The 21,312-nt window shown below is 37.2% G+C and overlaps 1 protein-coding gene across 1 annotated transcript in view; it reads right to left on the reverse strand.

Moving 5' to 3' along the window:
• Positions 1 to 7,381: 7,381 nt before the first annotated feature.
• Positions 7,382 to 21,312, reverse strand: part of COL11A1 (collagen type XI alpha 1 chain) — a 151,442-nt gene continuing 137,511 nt past the window's right edge. The window contains exons 59-68 of the mRNA XM_069862238.1: positions 17,795 to 17,848; positions 16,512 to 16,619; positions 15,862 to 15,915; positions 15,737 to 15,772; positions 15,584 to 15,637; positions 14,797 to 15,046; positions 12,472 to 12,584; positions 11,617 to 11,685; positions 10,747 to 10,980; positions 7,382 to 9,073 (exon numbers count right to left, since the gene is read on the reverse strand). Coding sequence (XP_069718339.1) covers positions 8,927 to 9,073; positions 10,747 to 10,980; positions 11,617 to 11,685; positions 12,472 to 12,584; positions 14,797 to 15,046; positions 15,584 to 15,637; positions 15,737 to 15,772; positions 15,862 to 15,915; positions 16,512 to 16,619; positions 17,795 to 17,848 — 1,119 coding nt within the window. The 3' untranslated portion in view covers positions 7,382 to 8,926. The remainder of the gene's footprint in view (positions 9,074 to 10,746; positions 10,981 to 11,616; positions 11,686 to 12,471; positions 12,585 to 14,796; positions 15,047 to 15,583; positions 15,638 to 15,736; positions 15,773 to 15,861; positions 15,916 to 16,511; positions 16,620 to 17,794; positions 17,849 to 21,312) is intronic.

Here is a 21,312-nt window from a genome sequence, read left to right on the forward strand (position 1 = left end):
ACAAAATCCTAGTTAGTTTATAGAGTTTTTTTGATGTTGCTAGTGTTTCCTCTGAGAGGTCCCACAGCTACTTAGGTGTTGCAGAACTGTGCAACACATTCTAACACAGAAATGGCTAGCTAAAGAAAACAAATAACCTTTTTTCTTCCCTTTGCTCTTTAAAACAGTTTCTCACCTACAGCTCTTTAGAGAGTAACCCTCAGGTCAGTGCTAACTCAGAGAGAGTGTTTGCATGGCATCATGAGAGAAAATACAGGTGAGTGGAAGGTGGCTCTGACTTCTGTACATCACGGACAGAGTCGGAGGACACACAGTGGGTTTGTGTTTCTGAAGGGGGAGAAGGCTGGTCTGGCTGTGACAGAGAGGCACTGAGGGAGAAGGGCTTCCTCTGAAACTGCACTCTCCTTGGCGTCTGCCTGCCCAGTGGCAATGACCAGTGATTGGTCCAGGGTTTACTCCACTTACACAGGGTTCTACAGGTATTTCATAGAATCATAGAATCACCAGGTTGGAAAAGACCCACAGGATCATCGAGTCCAACCATTCCTATCAAACGTTAATCCATGCCCTCAGCACCTCGTTCACCCATCCCTTAAACACCTCCAGGTGACTCAACCACCTCCCTGGGCAGACTGTTCCAGTGCCCAATGACCCTTTCCATGGATTTTTTTTCCTAATGTCCAGCCTAAACCTCCCCTAGTGGAGCTTGAGGCCATTCCCTCTTGTCCTGTCCCCTGTCACTTGGGAGAAGAGGCCAGCACCCTCCTCTCTACAACCTCCTTTCAGGTAGTTGTAGAGAGCAATGAGGTCTCCCCTCAGCCTCCTCTTCTCCAGGCTAAACACCCCCAGCTCTCTCAGCTGTTCCTCATAAGGCCTGTTCTCCAGCCCTCTCACCAACCTCGTTGCTCTTCTCTGGACTCCCTCCAGAGCCTCAACATCCTTCTTTCAAAAGAAGTTCTCAGCATACTAAGTCATCTTTTTCCACATTTGTCATGGATATCTAGTTCACAGGCCCCAGGTTTAACCTTTTCTGCTTTTTGCCTTGTTACAGCCCTGTCCTCTGTGTCTGGGAATTAGCTCACATATATTTACAAAGATTTGAAAGCATGCGTCAAGCTCTGTATCCCTTCACTGTGTTTAAACAGAAAAGTGCTGAATGCTATCTGGCTATCGCTACCAATGTCATAAAAATATTCCAACTATTGCAAGAGCATCCTAAAATAGTTTGGTGTTTTTACTTCCTCTGAGTGATGCATCTCATTAGAGTTAAATGTATCATTTCATACACCATCACAGCTGAGTTCCACTTGGGTAACACGCATCAAAATTTGCTGTATATCTATATGAAGAATTTATTGTCATGCATATTAAGAAGTTATTAACTAACTGTGCTTGCATATGTTTCAGCCCTTAGCTGGCTTTCAAATCTGTGATTTTGCTTTCATCTTAGTTTTATATTAGATAATTCTAACCTACTCATTAAATTTAATGAGTAATCACAGTGGCTAGCTGCTGTTTCTACATGGTACGCTTGTGCATACAGTCAACAGAAAGATTATGCAAAACATGAGAAATGAATGCACACATGCAAAACTGAATAATGTCTTGAAATAGTCAAGAATCATTTAATGAGGAAATTTTTCAGGTATCATCAGTTCATGTGTCCTTTTTCTAGTTTTTTATTTCTTTCTCCAGGGAACTTGTCATGGAAAGATTTGACGGGAGTTCCAATGTGGTTCCTTTGTTTTTGAAAATGAAATAGAGGGACTTTAATGTGCAGAGGGTGGTTCCACATGGTCATCAATGTGAACTGATCTCCCTATTTTTTTATGTTACTTTTGTTGCAGAGGCAGTCCTCTGCAGACCTCAGCACTCTCTGACCACTATGCTTCTCTCTAGTAGGAAAAGAAAACAGAAACTGAGCAGCCCTTGTCATTGCCTATTCCTGGTCTGCATAGCCCAGGCAGGCTTTATGTTTTGTGAGTCTGGCAGGATGTTAATATATGTATATTGAATACCCAGTCCGTGTGCTTTCCCCATTGCCTTTTCTCCCTTCTTCAAGTTCCTGACCTTAAAACTTAAGCCTCTGGCTCCCCCTTTTCAGATATTCTATATTTTCAGTGCCACAACAAAGCGTGGCTGCTCTGCTAGAAGAGAGCTCCTGTAGAGGAAGCAAATTGAGGAATGCCTCTTTAAGGCAGAGGTGTGCTTGGGAAGGGAGGAGGAGAGCAAGGGGCTTGGATGTGGCTGTACCTAGCACTGCAGGCGTATTAGGGGCACAGTGTTTCCCCCAGAGGCCTGCAGTCTTTGCTACTCTTTTTTTTGGTGTGGTTTTTATAAACCAGTTTTGCTGCTGCCTCCTAACTAGGGGGCTGCTACACCCCTCCCCACTTCACAATGACTGTGAGAAACAAACCATGACTGCTGTACACCAGCAATTGCAGGGATGCTTCCAGACTGGACCACAAAGATTGCTAACTCTCCTGCCATGGGCTGGAAAGAGGAGGAAACAAATTTCTGCTCCCATTGTCCTTTTCCCACATATTTCCCCACTTCCTATTTCCTTTCTCTTTCTTACATTTTTCTCCTTTCTGTTGTATGATGAGAACTATTTCTGCTTGCTTTTATTGTGCCTTTATTTTATACAGATGCCCCTCTTCCACCGTCAGTATTGCACCCAGCTCCTGTCACCCAGCACAAAGGGAAAGAACCTGGATACTGGTGGATACTGGATACTGGTGGACTTACTCCTACCAGCCAAATATTTTCAGTTAATTTGAAGAAAACCACCTTATAATTTCAAACTGAAACATTACCATTAACAAAAGGAGAGAGATAGGCAGGTGAAAAATACTTCGGTCTGTTTAGAAATGGGAGTGCACTGGAATTCTTTTACAAATTAAAATTAGATTTTTAGCCCTTTCTGACAGTAAATAGCTTTGATCTTAATATCTGTGCATTGAACAGTTCTGCAGGCCTAGAGCAAAGTAGATATTTCTAAAATCCTTCTGAGGAATAACAAAGGGATAAGTGATCCCTATACGTCCAAATCAGAAGGTTGCTGAAGAGTGAATGTGATAAAGATTACATATTTATGCATTTTCCAGAGCCTAAGCCTTGGCATCGTGCTGTGTTATCTTGAGAGCAAATTTGGGCAACAGAAGCACAAAGCAGAGCTGCTTTCTCACCTGAACTGCCACTTAGATGATATTCTAATGAAAAAAGGCATAGGCTCAAGAGACTGTATGAATAGAATATAAAGCCTTACCTTATTTTTTGTTAATATTTGACAGAAAGAAGCTTATATGTCAATAAAAATAACTTGATTCTCAATGTCTCCACTTCTCATTTGTTTGGCATACTTTAGGTGCCGTTATGAAGAAGTCGGTCACGTTGGTGATAACACCCTAGCTGACTTCACTAGGTGCTCTGCATAAGATTCTGAGTAAAGTAACAAATAATAAATTAGTATCTCCATTTCAGAAACACTAATAGTATTGGAATGTTGTTGTTGTTATTTGTTAGTCACATCCTGAGTTCAGTTCACAATTTCAACATTCATTTGGTATTTTCTATTTAAAAACTCAGGTTTATGGCTCTGTTCTAGCCATGTTTACTTGGGCTAGGGAACTACAGAACTCGCAGGCTGTGAGTCTGCAGACCACAGAACACAATAGCCTTGCCTTGCTGCAAGCACTTGGTGTGCTGTGGCCATTTTCAAGATCTCGGGCTATGGGATATTTCAGGATGAGATGGGAACTGAGTAGAAGGCATCTCCGTTCATTCCTGGTCATTAGGATGATCATGGGACTCTAGACTCTTGTCCCAGACCTGTGCATTTGGAAAGGGTCTATTAATTACTCATTGCAACCTTACTACAGGCAAAGCACAGCAGAAGATCCAATTTGGAAAACTTTCAGGACTAGAGAAGAATTAATTTTGTTTCCTTGCAAATAAGATTATTTAGCACAATTTAAGGCATAAAGCGAAAGCTGAACCATGAAATCAGAAGATGGCTTTGCAAGCTGTTAATGAACTCTGATAAGTACTTATATCCAATCATCTTTAATGTACACAGAAGAAGAAATTATGATAAACATTCCATCAACTATTGCACTTACTGTATCATTTGGAAAGTGATTAATTTCCCATTTTCTTTTTATCCGTTTCTGGCTTGTTGACACTGTCTTTGGCAGATGGTTTTTGTTTTAAAATCATGAAGGAGGTTGAGTGATTATCCTTGCTGAGCCTTGTGTTGTTGTGACAATACCAGATGAGTATGAGGAAAAGCAATAACGTTAGTTACTTGAGTGTAGACTGGCCGACAATCAGAAAATGGAAAGCTACTGCTGCTATTACATTGTAATAACGGATAAAATGTGTGCTAGATATTGAAAGGGAATCAAATAGTCAGCATCATTGACCAAAATGCAAATTACCAAAATGATGATGAAAAGAAGTCAGATAACAGACTGGAGGTTAAAGTCTGGACTGGGACAGAACAATCGGCACCATCAAGAAAAAGGAAGAGAAAACAGATGCATTGACTTATTGTCTTATGACTGCATGTTTGGTCATCCCTTATTTTTATATAAATTATGTTTTAGTAGCGTATAAAGTAATGGCAGCATATTGGCTGCATATTGGATGGACTGAAATTTAATTTAATCCTCATTTTCATCCTCGTGTAAGCTGGAGTTCTTCCGTGCTTCAGCAAGATTTAGCTACAATGTTGTTTTGATGTTAAAAAAAATAATTTCTCAGATCACATCAGAGCACAGAGAAGACAGTTAGATTTCAGTCCTGCTGCTGAATTCTTAACAACTCAGAGGTGTTCTGATGTAGATCACTTCTCCACCCTTGAGAAACTGGAAACAAATTCAAGGTCTGGCAAAGCTCCTGAGAAAACCTAGACAAAACATGTCTATGGTAGCATTGTAGGCTTCAGCTCCATCCTCTCTCATTAGAACAGAGCCTTTATTCACACAGCTGAAAAAAAAACAGGCCTAATTTTGGCTAGAGCAATACGTCTGAATATCTGTATGCCTGCAGCCTTCTTCACTGTAATAAACTTTTATGTCCTTATTGAAAGCAAAATGAATAGCTTTAGAGCAGTGTACTCCTTTGCAATAATCTTGGTATTACTTTTTACCAAATTAACAATGAGCTTTTTGATAATATTTGTACCTAGTAAAGGAACACAAATAAGACACATTTCCAGGTAGATATAATAGGCATGACATTTAATATCCTGTCTTTTGTAATTTTCATGCTATTTTTTGGTGCATGTACAATAGAAGATGCTCATTCACAGAAAAGTGAATGTGCTTGTAACAACAAATCAGTTGCTATAAGGCAATATTGCTATTAGGCAACTCCTACCAGTCATTAGTGCAATAAGCTTAATTTTAAAATTAACAAAGATGTTCACAAGAAGAAGAATCCTAAGGAAATAACTGTGTTTATTTTTTGAAACAGGTCACAAGGTGACCATAATGGCCCACTAAGACTGAAAACAATATCTGCATTACATTTCATGAACTTTACAAAGAGATGTGCCAATCATGATGAGTTGATTTCGCTCTTTTCTGGGTTAGAAAGAGGAAAGGAGAGAGAGAGAGAGGGAGAAGAAGAAAATCTACACTTACCCGCACAGGACAGTTGATATCTCTACAATCATTGCTTGTAATTTAAATCTTTCTGGTATGTCCATGTTCCTCTGGACAGAACATTGCCTCAGTCTGCAGTATTTGCTGTGTGCCAACTTACTACATTCATATGCAACATTACAGCAACATCTGTCTTTGCAGTGAAGAAACCATATGCCATCTCCAGTTTGTTTTTGACCTGTTAAGAGAGAGGCTCGAAGGAAACTTACAAGAAAAACTGCCTAATCTGCTCTGAGGTGGGGTGAAATCTCAAGATCATAGAATATCTAAGGTCTGTTTTTTCAGTTTCTAGAGATAAAATCCAGATGCAAAACAGCAATGTCAATCCTTTTGAGATCAGACAAGTTTTTAATTTGTGGTGTGAAAAAATATTGATCCTTCTTTTCTTCTGGGCTTGGTTGAGTAAGGAATTCAGCTTGCATAGCTTTGTAATGGCTATTTTATAACCTCTGATGAATCTGAGGCTTTATAGTTTTATGGCTAGTAGCTTTGACTACAGAATAGAAAGACTATTTTGTGTGTTTTCATGTGAAATTCCTTTCTGTTCTGAAAAGTGTTCTTTTTGCTTGTGTGGTGTATTTTGGGCTGGATTTTTTTTTTAAGCACTGCTAATATGAGACTTCTGTCAAGGGAAAAATAAATAGCATAATTTTTGCTTGGAGGCCAAAAATATATAATGGCAACTTTTTCCACTTAAATCAGAAGCTTTGAAAGAACAGAGAATGGAAAACGAAGAGTTAGAACAAGCAGTGATGAGTTGCTTTCATGGCAAGGACAAATAGTAAGGTACCTGTCTGAGGCCTTAAGAAGGGCTAAAGAATAAACCTGTCCTTGCCTAGGAGGTAGAGAACAGTTGAGTTCATTTCCTCCTCTGGGATGTTGTCAACATGAACCATGGCAAGATCCTTAGTGTAAATCTCGAGAAGATCTGGGTTTGTTTAGTTTCTTGCATACACTACTGAATTCTTAAAAACCCAGTTTTGCTGCAGTCTAATCCTGACTATGTCAAATCACAACCATCTTTTTTTTTTCACCCACATCACCCTAAAACCCAAAGTTTTTTTTAGATAGGATTGAACAGCTCAGCACTAACTTAACCCAGCCTACTTGAGCAGCAGAAAGTAGCTGCTCCTCTGATAAACTTATTTGAGCTTATTTCACAGCTATCATGGGTGTAATAAGGGCTCATAAAGAACAGTTCACAGATTAAAAAAATATAAGCTGTTTAGGACGAGGTCCCTGAATCCTCGTGCTCCTTATACCAGATGACATATGTCATATCTCTAGCTTGGACACCTCATCAGTTCTGGTTCCACTATCTATAAGAAGGTACTGGAAATTTTGCATTCTGGTAGCTTCTAGGTCTTGGTCTAGGTCTTGTCTTCTGTTTCACATGAATAAATCAGGTCATTTGCCTACCTTATGGGATCCTACAAGGATAAGCCCTACATTGTGAAGACCTTGGACACTATAGCTTGTGAGAAAGTGACCAGGGAAAGAATATTGGGCTCCTATCTTGTGTTTTATAGCATTATGCGGACATGTACTAAGACTACATTTTTTTTTTTAAGTCTGGGAGGTCTGGAAGCAGAGTGAGGTTACAGTAATGACAGTGGATGAGTTTCGGACACTGAAAAAAAGAGAATGATCCATCCAAATAGACACAACTTGATTTTATTAATAAAATTTGTATCTTCCTCTTTGAGGTGACAGTTACAAACTTTGGTTCAAAAATAAAAGAAAATATGAACAGCAAAAAGTTGACTTTTGAAATCTCACTTTTACATGTATAAACGTGCATAAGAAAAAACCAGTTGGAAATGAGCCAGCAGAAGCTAGTACTATTTAATTTAACAATTTATAAGAAATAGAAACAAACATTTCTTTTCAAGTCTTACATATATTATGAAAAATAATTACAAAAGGATCTGTGTTGTAAAACTAAAATGTAATTTCTACTTCCAACTACCTGAATAAAATGTTCAGCGGGAAGGCCAAACCAACTTTTTTTGGTGAGATTTGAATAGCAAATTGTAACATTTTGGGTCAAAGACAGCTCTGTAGGAAGCGGTCCCCTCACATGTTGCTTAGCAACTATGTAGAATCACATGACCTAGACATATTGCATCCCTGGCCTTGGGTTGAAATAACAGGAAAAAAAAATTCATATTAATGGGATGGGCAAATATTGTATAGGACCATTCTGTGGAACTTTTAGTATCCAGTTCAGGAAGAAAACATCCATCATTGCTTACATATAAATCTAAGTAAACACTGCAAAAAATTCATAAATAACTGTTTAGAATCCAGTTTTAATATTTATGCAGACCAGATAAGCACAATGGAAATGAAATTCAGATGACATTTAAAAAAAAAAAAAAAAAAAGGAAAGCTATATGACTAATTTATTTCACACAGATTTATAACAGATCTCTTACACAGAACTTGCTTTGTTTCTTACATATTTTCCCCACCCAAAAATATAAACTTGCCTCTTTTAGGTATATACAGGTATTGTATGGAATTCTGGAATTACGAAAGAAAATAAAAGTCTGAGGTATAGCACCATGGAACACAGCACCTTTGATGGTGGTTTCACAATTGAACTTTATCATCACGGAGTGATATCAGCAGAAAAGAGTTGTTTGAAATGCTGCTCAAGATCTTCCAGTTTTGCCACCTTAAATTTTGTTGGCGACTTCAAATAACAAAGCTCTTCAACAACAATATATACAAAGGGATTTTATTACTAATCTGAAATGGAATTGGCTTCACTGGCAATTACAGCTTTATTTTTTCAGAATACATACACAGTATTGACAATGTAGTTTTGCAATTATAAAATAAGAGCCAGATGCAATTCAGAGACACATGCAAGTTTTGGAAATGGACAGAGAAATAACAGTATAGTACTGTACATAGAATAATTACAGTTTATTAAACACTTCCTTAACACCTCTTTGTTGTAATGAAAGGAGCACCATGTTGTTCGTTCTTTTACAGCACCAAAGGAATCCAAAGGGGGGTGTTCCTAAAGTGAGCCCTATGTTGTCTGTCTTTGCCACAGCATCTTTGCAAAATAAGTTTAAGTCATGTGATTCTGGCCCTACAAGGGCAACAATTACTTACTAGATAAGACATACATACACAGCAAGACATATTTTCTATGCCATCCTTATTCAAAACTTGCATGTGGCATGAAGTGGGTTGGTAGCACCAAAGTGCAGCATTTTTGTTGATCTGACTTTGTATTAAGCTTAACCGAGGAAGCAGACAGGCCCAACTTCAAATCCAAACTTCTGGTTCTGATCACCAAAGTCATTGATCATCACATCAACTATAGGCACTTGGTCTATTTTGGGTGTGTTGATTTCGACCACCGTTTTTGCATAGCCCTTTCTTGACTGTTGAAGAAGAAGCAAAAGAAAAGCAAACATGGTTATATATCAGAGCAGTAAACACATGCTGTAGATCTTCACAGATTATCTCTGAAGTGTAGAACTTATAAATTATTGCCCATTTCATGCAACTGGATATTATAAAGTCTAAAATTTATGTTTTCTTAGGATTTTATTTAAAAATAGTGACATGGAATAGTTTTGATTTTAGAAAGTGATTGTCCCATAGCTGTTTGACTTACTAAAATAGGTCTACAAATGAAAAATTATCTAAGACATTTAATGTATCTATCTCAGAGAATTCTGAGTTCACATCTATACTTATTTAATGAATAATAAAAATATTCTCATAGCAGTGGGTATGTCTTCCTTGTGAAGAAATCACTAATTAGTTCTGAAAGTCAGAAGAAAGGCCAGCTTCTAAGAAAGAAGATGTAATCATCTCACAAAATATTACAGTAGGTGCTTGGACATGAAAGAAAGTAGTAGTCTGACAGGACTGCCAACTGATGCACTTAGAAACCAGGTTTGAAAGCACACCCTTACTTCCTAACAAAGGCTTTCTAACTTCTCTAAATATCTTGCTGAGACCCTTTTCGGTTATGTCAGGGGCTTGGCGTTTAGATGTGCATCCAAGTTAGTAGATCTAAGTACTCTCAGTTTAGTGACAGAGTTACAACCTAAATCACTTCAAGCTCTCTCTGGAGCTCTACACTAATGCAGCGTGGATAACAAAAGCAAAATAAATATACAAGACATACAGAAAGGCTGGCATGAAGCAGTAGTGTAATAGAATGTTATTACTGAGAGGAGAAATCTCTGCATCTAACTGAGCTGGATCTTTGTCAGAGCCAGCTATGTATCCAGGCACTTTCAGGTCTCTGATTCTCCACCACTGATTTCTCAGGAACGGTCTTCAAAATGCTCCCATATCAAAACACAAAATAATTAATGAGGATTCAACTGTCACTTGCTCCTTTGATGTCTTTGTTTCAAAGGGTTCACTACAAATGATTGTGTTTCTGAAAAGAGGCAACTGTTCCTACTCCTACAAAGATTGTGCTGGAGAGGTGGTCAGAGAGCTGATGCCTGTTCAGACAGCTCCAGATATTTTAGCTGAGCTAAGAGAGGATTCTGAAACTTTACTTGTCTTTGACTACCAAAAAAAGAGAAAAAGAAATACGATATGACATATAAAATTATACAAAACTAAAGTATGCACTATGACTGCATACAAACATATGGCTTAGTTCATAAATTTTTTTACCGTATTCACTAAATATGCTGTAATTGTATGCCTTGATTTTGAGTATAAATATATACCGCTGATGGGCTGCTTCCCCTAATTATGATCTTTTGCTTCCATTCTTCTCTTCTACTGTGCTCATACTAGCAGATAGTCTAGTTTCAGCACATTGGTGCTGACAGCCTGTATCCATGCCAGGTTTGTGCAACTTCCGTTGCTTGTCTTAGGGTTATTTTTTTTGTTTTGGTACATAATTGAAAATTAAATAAGGGACTAGTGTACTGTAGTTAAAATTCATCATACCAAAAGGCAATCTAATAAAAATAAAGTGCTTAGAAATCTTTTCTCAAAAGAAAGCTGTGAAAAAATGGATTTGTTTGATTTCTACTTTGACAGGTTGGTTTCATAAAGACTCTTCTGATATTCTACTTACTGCACAGCCGTCGTGAAGAGCTTTGATGTAAGGATTGTTGTCATAAGACATTTCTTCATCATTTGATCCTAAGAACCTTAGTGCTTTATCATAGCTGTCAGATGATGCATCATGCCAAGCTACAGACTGATGACAGTTGTAAGTGAAATTTTGTCTGGCAGAAGCACTCAGTAGTTTAAGGAATGTCATTTGAACCATATTAATGGAATTGCCTTCAACATCCAAATAGGAAAGCTGGAAAATATAAGAAGCTACATGAATATTTATCTATTTCCTTTGTTAAAATGCAAAACAGACTTAATATTGACAAAAGAACCTCTTAACTCTTTCATTAAAAATTCAACTTTTATAAAGTTTTAAAGTTCAATAAAGCTATGACTCAGTAAACAGATTTTCATGTTGTATTAATGCATTTATGATGAAGAACTGTAGCTTTAGCTTCATTCTAATGGGAAAGACACAGAATTACTCCTACTATATAGTGTAAAACAGTAGAATCACTTTGGGTATGTTTTTATACAAAGTTATGTCAGCCTGCAGTTTCAACTTTGTATACTCCGTATATTTCCAGTTACTTAGAATGGGGTGGGAGATCCATGCTTCAGCTGATTTACTAAGGTTCAGTGATGATGTGTGGTCTGTCAGAAGCCAGACCCGCATCATTAGCTGTGCAGGCAGCCACTTGGATCATTGTGAGACAATACAGAGCAGGCTTCTGCTGTGCAGTGGCAATATAGCTGTCCTGACATTTAGGGCAAAAAGGCAGGGACTGAAAAGTCTTTATTATCTAAATAGTTAAAATTCCTTGGGATCTGCTGATAACTGATAGCATGCGCTTGATGTAATTGTTGTGTTGCAGTGACAACTTACAAGTTTGCCTCGCTTAAATTCACTAAACCAAGATCCTGGATTCTCCTTTGGCCATGATGAAATTCTAACCTGTGTGGTAGAACAGCAGAGATCGAAGTATTTAACACATATGTTAACAGATATGAAGGTTTTACACTACCTGGGACAAATTTCACATCAGACAGTAAAGAACGGTTCTTTTTCTCTGAAATTTCAGCCTCTTTAAAGCTCTGAAGTAGGACATATTTCTTGTATACGACGCCTTCAAATCAGTGCCTTTAAATGGAGTCCAGGGTGATATAAAGAGAGCTAGTTCTATTTAAGGGAGATTGCTGTTTTCTGTTAAGATTCAGGTAAACTACTGGTATAAATTGTTCTTGTGAAGAATGCCTAAATTACAGATTTCACTAGTGTTGATGCTGATAGATCTCTCTCATTTAGGCAAGCTTTTAGAAAGCCTTCCTCTACACCAGATGCCCCGTCAGAGGTAATTTATAACAATGAGTGATGACACTGTTAATACATAGTGTTTTGCATCTACTTTGCATAGGTATAAATGAATAAATGAACCCACTAGAGAAACACAGTAAGGGTTTAGCTTTTAGGTGTGAAAAAATGCGGGACTGTGCACTTTAACTGGCTGCACAGCTATGTTGCATTCTGAAATGCAGTGAAACGTTAACAAGCAGGTGCATAGATTCCCTACCTAAGCAAAAGAGTGAAAATGCTGTTTGTACCTATTACCACTTCATTCAGAATTTCATTGTAATCAGTATGACAGAGGCATGAAAATGTTACAAGGTAATTATCCTGTTTAGTTCAACACTGCAACAGTGATCTATCAACAGCCAACTGAAAACACAGATTGGTACTTACTCCTTCAGATTTCTTATCTGGGTAGATGCAAGTTTCCCCACCTGCTGTGAAATTGCAGTATACTTTGAATGAATCTCCAGAACAGCCCTGGTTAGGATCAATCCAATATTCCCCTAAAACAAAGGAGAAAATATTTGCCTTATATAGTGGAAATGGTATTTGGAAGATTCAGATTATAGTACTACCTAATAGCCCTCCAAAGTTTGCAGCACAGTTATTTTATATGAATGATGAGAAAGTAACCCTGTCTTTTCTGCCTTGTGATTTGTTGCTGTTGTTTTTTATGAAAGATAAAGCCTTTATCTGTGTGCTTTTGTTTTCGTCTAACTTTACTTCAAACCTTTACTCTTGCAGGATACTGCTGAGGTTATAAAGGAACTGCAGTTAGAGCTCGGTCTAGAGGAGGAAAGACACTATGCATGAAACATACATTGCAGGTCTCAACAATTTGGCCTTTTCAGTATTTCATCTAGAAGGATAATTTGTACCTGTGATGACAGGACTCCCCAAAACAGAGCAAAGGCAGCCCTAGGTAGAAATAAGCTGTGGCTTAGGTGAGAGAGCAAAACTTGGAGTCATTTGCATACTTGTCCTCATAAAGATGCTGTCACACAGGACTTTGTGAGGTTGTAGCTGGTGCAAGTACTTAAAGCTTCCATTGAGAAATATATGTCTCAAGCAAAGATGTTTTTTACTACTGGGTTATGATGATGCAAGACTAGTGAAGACTTAGGCTGCTTTAGTTGATAAAAACACCTTTAATAACGCTTGGTTAAGTGACATAGTGGGAAAGACAGTTGAAACTTGTGTGAGGCTTCCCACACTTTCAGCAGTCCTACCAGACCAGCATGATTGAGAATTCTGGCTCTTCAATGCTAGGGTGACTGAAAGCTGGCCAAGAAAAGGAGCCGCAGTCAATCCAAGGTCCATAAAAAATCAGTGCTTTTAAAAAACTACTATTCTAATTATAACAGCCATTTCTGTCCTTATCTCCAGCTACTTTTGTAGCACAACAGCAAAAGATTTTCTAACACTACTGTTCTACTCCAGTCTCAACCAAACAGTGGAGGTCTCAAAAAGGCATTACAAATCCTTTCACCAGTTCGTCTCCTGAATACAGAGAACAGACAAAGCACTCATGGTATTAAAATTCTATTGATTCAGTCTGTATTTATTGAAAACAGTCTTTCCTACCTGTAAATCTTGTCCCTGGAGAATTTTTTTATTGTAATGAATGCATCTATTTTTTCTTTTTAACCAAAATAAGATTACTTTTATATGAAGAAAGCTTCAAATAATAAGCAAATACTGGTAAATGAGGAATGTGAATGCATTCTATAAAGAAACATCCAGCATTATGGAGGTACTGAATTGTAAAATATGTACTTTCAATATTGCACATACACTGCTTAACTACTCCTCAAGGCAACCATCTGTTTTTATCTATCTAGAGTGAAGGCAATAAAATATTATTAAATTGTCAAAATCTATTTTTCCTCCTATTTAAAAACAGAAAAATATTGTTTTGAACTGGGAGAAATATCCATTACAATAAAAAAACTATGAAAGGATGAAAACTCTGTGAAGGCTGGCTTTCATTTAAACCTTTCCCGAGGGGTAAACTCATGAAAAAAAAAAAGAAAGCAACAAAGAATAATTAAATCAAGATAGTTCTTCAGAAGAGAGAATCTACTCTGCATTTTATTATGCTAGTACTTAAAAGCATGAAACAGCATCAGAGAAACTTGCATGTGTATTTGCTGAATGATATAGAACAAACAGTAGTCATGCAGTAGAACAAATATTGTTTCTAAGTGTAAAAGAATAATAAATTTTTGAGAGTCATACTCAATAATAAATCTCATACAATATTAATACCAATGCTATTTTATGTTATTATGCTAAGCTAAAGTATACAGCTACTAAACCTATCTTCATTCCTTTTAGAAGAGGCATGTTGACATTTATGATTTTACTTTTGATTGATCTAATTAGCATCAGTCTTTCATCCCTCTCCTGTTTGGATAGTTCTGGAAATGAAAAGCCCACCTTTCAAAACAATAACTGTTTTTTGGTTTAGCACTTCAAAAAGTTTTAAATCTAAAATCAAATCACGTTATGTGTTCAAAGACTTTCGGCTTTTACCAAAAGAACATAACTAACTTACATTTTATAAACTTTTACATCTGCAAAAATGGATTTAATGAGACTGTACTTGTTGAGCAACTACACTAAGCATCTACCAATACTTAATTATTCTGCAGAAGTATCTTAGCAGATCATAACTTCAGCCCTGTTTGCCTCTATCATGCAATACTAACATACCATCCGGGAAGTCTGGGTGGCAGAGTTGCAAGTCTTTGCAAGTTCGGGCTGGGTTATTTTGAGTGCCCATTGGAAACTTCATATGCTCAATGTCTTGCTTCAGTGAATTCAATGAACCAAAGATCTCTTCCATGCCATCGGAATAATCCAGAATATTATCACCAGCATCAGATAACATGTAATCAGGCGACCTTCTTGTCTTTTTAGGCGACTGGATTGGCAGTGGCTGGATTACCTCACCCGGAGGACCCTGAGTGGAAAACAGCACTGGTTACCTTTTCTGTTTTGTTTTTGGTTTGTTTTTTTTTTTTTTTGGCAGCATAAATACACAGACAAAGACCACAGAATGTGGCTTGGAGATGCTTTGAATATGCCATCTTCACAATTTTATTTCTTTATTTCACTTATTTTCTTCAAATTTATGCCTATGTGTAGAAGGCAGAATAATTGTTGTGCTCTAAACCCTTCTCACTACGTTGCTGCTTGGTGAAGTGTGCTGCCGTCACGCAAGTTAAGTGTGTAGAACTGACTTGCAATTGCCTTTTTGCAAAAAAAAAATTTTTTGCAAAAAATTGCAATTGGTTTTTTTTTTAAGTTTCTAATGGCTTCTTCACTGCAAACAACATATTTCTTTGTCTGAAAGGACAATTTGTTTGATCTGAAAATTTTCAAGCAATTATTAACATCTGCCTCATCTGTGAATTCACAAATGTTCTCTCCCCTGATCAAAATAGAGTCATCATGACAGTGTAATGTGCAAGCATGTCAAATGAGAGTTCTTACTTACTGGAGGGCCAGGTGGACCAGGTAACCCACTGTCACCCTTTTGACCAGCAGGACCCTACAAAACAATGAAAGAAATGCAGTGCTGACCATGTTAAAAAGTAATACACACAAACGTTAAGTAAAAGAACAAAAACCGTAGAGGAGAATTACTCACGCTTGATCCTTTGGAACCTTTTGGACCTTGGGGACCCTACAGGAAAGAACATAGAACCATTGTTGGAATATGTTCCATGCAATACTGGAGTGTTATGAAAAAGAGGACTATATGAAATTACTTACAGGTAAACCAGGAGGACCAGGGGGACCGAGTGGACCAGCAGGACCAGAAATTCCCTGAGAAGGAATAAGACAATAAGTACAGAACTGAAGTATTTTGCATGCTGGATTGAAAAATGCATATCTGTGAAAATGGTAGTTAGTCCTACTATGTGTCCAGCCCTGAGGAGTTTTGTTTAAGGCCATTTGCTAGTGACCAAAATAATTTTTAAGTTTAAAATATTATGTCTGACTTACTTGTAGTTGTTCTTATGCTGCAGTATATATAATCACGATTTCCCACCAGATTGGCTTGGAAATATCACTTTTTACTTAGTGCCTTAAAACAGGCCTTAATAACTATGAGAAAGTAAGCTACTTTGGGCAGCACAGTTAATAAACATGATGAAATTGGTGCTGCTAGTTTTATCTTGTCCCTAACTGAGGTGTATGTGTTTCCTTTTTCTTGTGAAACACTCTATAACCTCATTTTAAGCTGTTTACCTTGTGTTTGTATTGTGTTTGTACAATGCCTAGGAAAGTTTTAACCTCTAGCAGGAGGGTCTGGATGTTAAAGGTATATAGAAACCTATTTTTCTCTCAAAAGAAAGACTAGAATACATGATCTTTGCTTGCACAGAACCTGAATGAAAACACAAGTGTATTTTACTCACTGCATCACCCTTGGCTCCAGGAGATCCTTGTGGGCCAGGAAGGCCCCTATCACCCTTTTCACCCTGTTCTCCCGGAGGTCCAATCAGGCCAATCAAACCAGGATGTCCCTAAACAAGACAGAAGAAAATATAGTTAATGCATAGTAAAATATAGTTAATATATAGTCATCACCATTGCTAGTCAACAATTAACCTGAAAACAAATTATTCTGGAAGTATATTTATTGCTGTTAGTTGGCTTTTGGACTTAGAGATTATTTGCAAGCTGTGACTGTAAAACCAATCTAAGTGCAACGTAGTCCTTACTGAAACTGATAAAGAAATAACAATACCTGCAGGTACAGATTTCATATCAACTTGCACATTTAGATGCTATAAGCATATTTTAGAGTTGCACATTTTTACCCACATGTAATACAGCTGTATAAAAAGTTGATCAAAGCATAAAAACAAAAATAAAAATTCACAAGATATAATCATATCATATCCCTTTCTTTATACAGCTTTTCTCTGATATACAAGCAATCAATAACTGGGACTGCTTTAGAAAATGCTATCCCAGAGAGGGGGCCTACAAGAAAGCTGGGGAGGGACTGTTTACAAAGGCATGTAGTGACAGGACAAGGAAGAATGGCTATAAATTAGAGAGGGACAGATTTAGACTAGACATAAGGAGGAAATTCTTCACCATGAGAGTGGTGAGGCACTGGAACAGGTTGCCCAGAGAAGTTGTGGCTGCCCCATCCCTGGAGGTGTCCAACGCCAGGTTGGATGCGGCTTTGAGCAGCTTTGTCTGTGGGAGGTGTCCCTGCCCAAGGCAGGAGGGGTGGAACTGGATGATCTTTAAGGTCCCTTTGCACTCAAACGATTCTACGAGTCTATGTCTCAATCCATTATTTCAAAAGAAAGTATTCTAGCTGTTAAATATTTATATTTTGTTGTTTCAAAACAAGATTTCAAATACTTTTTTTTCTACCTACTTTGTTTTTGTAAAATCAACACTTCTCTTTACATCAATGTCTTTGGGATTTTCATTACAAGGAAGAATCCCCTGGTGAATTGATTACCATACAGGCAACAATCTTTTTCTTTCTGTGTATCTCCAAGATACTAGATGTGGCTTAAAGCTTCATGATTGCTATTAAGGCTATAGAAAGCTGACTGATAGACACATCAAGTTGTCTTGGTTTCTGACACAAAACCTCTAGTGTTTCTTTTTGCTGATTTTATACAGACTTTTAGACAAGGTCAAAATTACAAGGGTACAATGAATAAAAATATACCTTCTCTCCTTTGGAACCTGGATCTCCTTTCAGGCCAGGCAAGCCTGGCGGACCCTAAATAAATCAAGGGAAGTAATGTTAAATAAGTTTTAACATACTGCACAGATTATGTTTTCTTGAAATATTATAAAAGGTAGTGTCAGTCTAAGTATAGAGTCACTCAGTGGCTGATGGTTGTGATTGATGGTATGTGATTTAGGGCTCAGGATAAAGTTGAAATGTTTAAAAATGTTTAAAAAGGCATAGAGATGCTATTGTAGCATTTAAATTACTTCGCAATTAGAAATCCATAAGAAGTTGTACAATTAGAAATCTATGAAGCAGAGGGTCAACTAAATTCTTAAAGAACACTGAAAGCATCCAGCAAGTGATACAAGAATATATATTCAAATAATTCTTTGTTTGTGGTTACATTACATGTTTTCAATTATTACTTCCACCTTAAACATGGTATTTTATTTTAGTTGCTTATTTAAGCCTTTCTTTCATAAAACAGTGGAAAAGATCTCTTAATTTATTTTCTCCCAGTTCACTACAGCTCAGTATGATTTTTGCAGAATATAAATCAGGTTGCTCATAGTAATTGCTCTTCAATATTGTTTTGTTGGAGAATTACCTCATACTTTATTTCAGCACTTGAGGCATTGTCTCGGGATTATGATTTCCTTGATTTGCCACCTCTCATTCCTGTATGACTATGGATATTGCAATCAAATTTATATTTTCTAAATAGTCGAGTCCTCTCCACTCAACATTGCAAACTTACGTAATGTGATCTAGGTGTGCTAGCTCCAGGAACATGTACAAGTTTATGGTCCTCTGTCACTTTTGCAAATGTGACCAGTTACATAAATCGCTTAGGTTTTGCAATACTAGTCTAGGAAATCCTGAATGTTTTTAGGAACGGCCTTAGTGTCTTTGGGCCTCCACTCTTCATTTGTTGGATACGGATAATACCCCTGTATTACAGAGGTATTAAACCTATAGCTTGTTAGGTACTTACATGGTTCACATCATATAAGCAGCTTACGATTTTTAATTTGCATTTACAAACCAACCTTTCTGCAGCACTGTAACAACATACGTTACTTTATGAAACTGAGTAAGAAATGTTCTTTATTCTAAGTTTTACCTGCAATAGTCCCTAAGCATTGCTCCATGCAGCCAGATTTTTGTAAATAGAAATATGCTGGGGCAGGAGACAGATATAAACAACCAACACAGGGTCCACGGAACCATTCTACATACAAGCACTTTCATATTTTTGGGGTAGGAATGGGAGGGGGCAACCCAAAACACTCCTTTTTTTTCAGGTGGTTCCAGTGCAAGCTGATGCTTAGAGAATTTATTGGAAAGCTCCATTGCAGTCTTGCTACCTGGGAAACTACAGTGAAGTAAAAGCATATTCACATGGATATGTCTTACTTTCTGTACATGCCTTGCAAAAACCACTGAATAAACTTGTTATAAGTTGACATAAACTTACTTTCCCTGACAGTGCTTTTTTTAATATTTACTGGGGTCAAAAGAGCAGTCCATTAATGATACTATTTCTAAAATCTCCTTTTTTCAACCCACCAGCCTGTTTTTTTCTAAAAAAAAAATAAATTAATCCTTATTTATAATTTTAGCATAACTTTGAGGGACTTGTGGAAATCTTCTGAGGTTCATAAAAATGGCAATATTGGTTTTGTGCAATTTGTACAGAATGAAGTGAAAAATTTAGGTCACGCAGTGCATATACAAGCACAGAAAAGGCATTTATTTCTCAAAAGCTATTAATCTCACACTGAACATCTATCTATGCATTAGGTACTGAGCTGCTAGACTAAGTCAGCATCTCATCAGTACTAGTCTCCTGCTGGCAGTGGACATCTGTGAAGTTATGATATGGATAGCAGCAATAAGTGAAGTTTTCAACCTGGCACAGATTCAAAACTGCCATAACACTTCATATACAAAATATTATTCAGTGTGTATCCTTTCCATCTCTACTACTATTAGATGCAAAAGCCTAGGCAAATACATAATTCATGAATGAAAAGTGAAACTTTTAAGCCTTTGGAATACAGAATCAGCCATTTTCACCTGCAGCCTGTTGTGCTGCAAATCTGCTTCCATATTCTTCTGATAGCAATCTGCTGCAAAGGGAGGGAGGAGGAACCTTGGCAAGTTTTAGCTATAAACTTTACTTCCTTAAAATCCAAACAAAGGTTTAAGTTGCAGCAAGGCATCTGAAAAAAGTTCCTGTAGAGCTGATAGGAAGTCTGTGCATTTGGGAGTACGTAGTTCATTTAATAAACTCCACTTCAGGTTTGAATGGAATATTTATTTAAGATCTCAAATGTTGGAAGAGAGATCTTTTCATGATGTATTTTGAGGCTTCTGGTGACTGACATATGGGAAAGGAATGATTATTATTCCTGAATAATTGTTCATTGGCTCTTAGAATTCAGGACAGAATTGTAACTGAGGAGATTAGTTTTCAGTTCCCTGATTTGCCCCCCATGCATTTTATTTGTAAATTGGACAGATAATTTGAAAACTATGATGATGGTTCCATCATAAACTCCTTGAAGAGAAAAGGCATTTATTATGGGCTTAGTAAAAGGAAGTCCTTTAACTTGCAGCTTCTCATTCATTGTTCACAGTCTTTGACTTGCAGTACATTATCCATGAGACTTTAGACAAAATTATAATGTTAAAATGAAGGGCAACAAAGAGTTATAGCGTAAGGTTTTCTCAGCGCATTATTTGCTCACTGTTGTTTTCTAAGGGACAGATTAAAATCAAACTATATGTAGGTGTCATTGTAATACCACCTGTAACTATACGCACAGAAGTGATCAATAAATAAACCTATGCACCAGATCACAGTCCCTGGAAAAAAACTTTCTAGTGTGTGGGGTATAGAAATATATGTCCTGAAACTCTTTGCTTATATGTTAAGAAGTTGCAGGTTTGGAAATTTTTTGGAAATGTAAATAATTACTCAAATACGTTCATCCATGTAAGTGTTTCAGACAATGAAAGGAAAGGGAATAGTTCATGTTCACATATGCACATGCAAGTAAAAGACTGGTTTAGGGTAAAAGTCTTAATTTACGCAGCATTTCAATATGAATTCCCCATTTTCTCACTTTCATTTTCATATACTGGAAAAGCCTGTTGTGAAGATTTTATAGCTGATGTTCAGACCTTGAGGTCTCACTGCAAAGGCAGGAATGCTCTTTGGAAAGATTGTGAGTTCAGGTAAATAGCTTAAGCAAAAAAACTTTCAGTATTAAGGCTACCCAAGGACCTGTATCTTTTGTGTTCTCTAAGTCCATATAGAACAAAGGGACAGAGGATTTCCTTCACACTTTCTACTCACAGTCTTCCTTTTCCCCTTTAAGAGCCGCATAATTTCTGAAGTAGAGGATAGCCCCATCTTGTCCTGTTTTCCTAAAGTAATCTGACTGTCTATGCTGGCCAAAATAACAGAGTAGATTTTACTTAGTATGTGATAACACTGCTTG

The sequence above is a fragment of the Phaenicophaeus curvirostris genome, chromosome 8 (genome assembly GCF_032191515.1).
Source record: "Phaenicophaeus curvirostris isolate KB17595 chromosome 8, BPBGC_Pcur_1.0, whole genome shotgun sequence".
In the NCBI taxonomy this organism is placed as follows: Eukaryota; Metazoa; Chordata; class Aves; order Cuculiformes; family Cuculidae; genus Phaenicophaeus; species Phaenicophaeus curvirostris.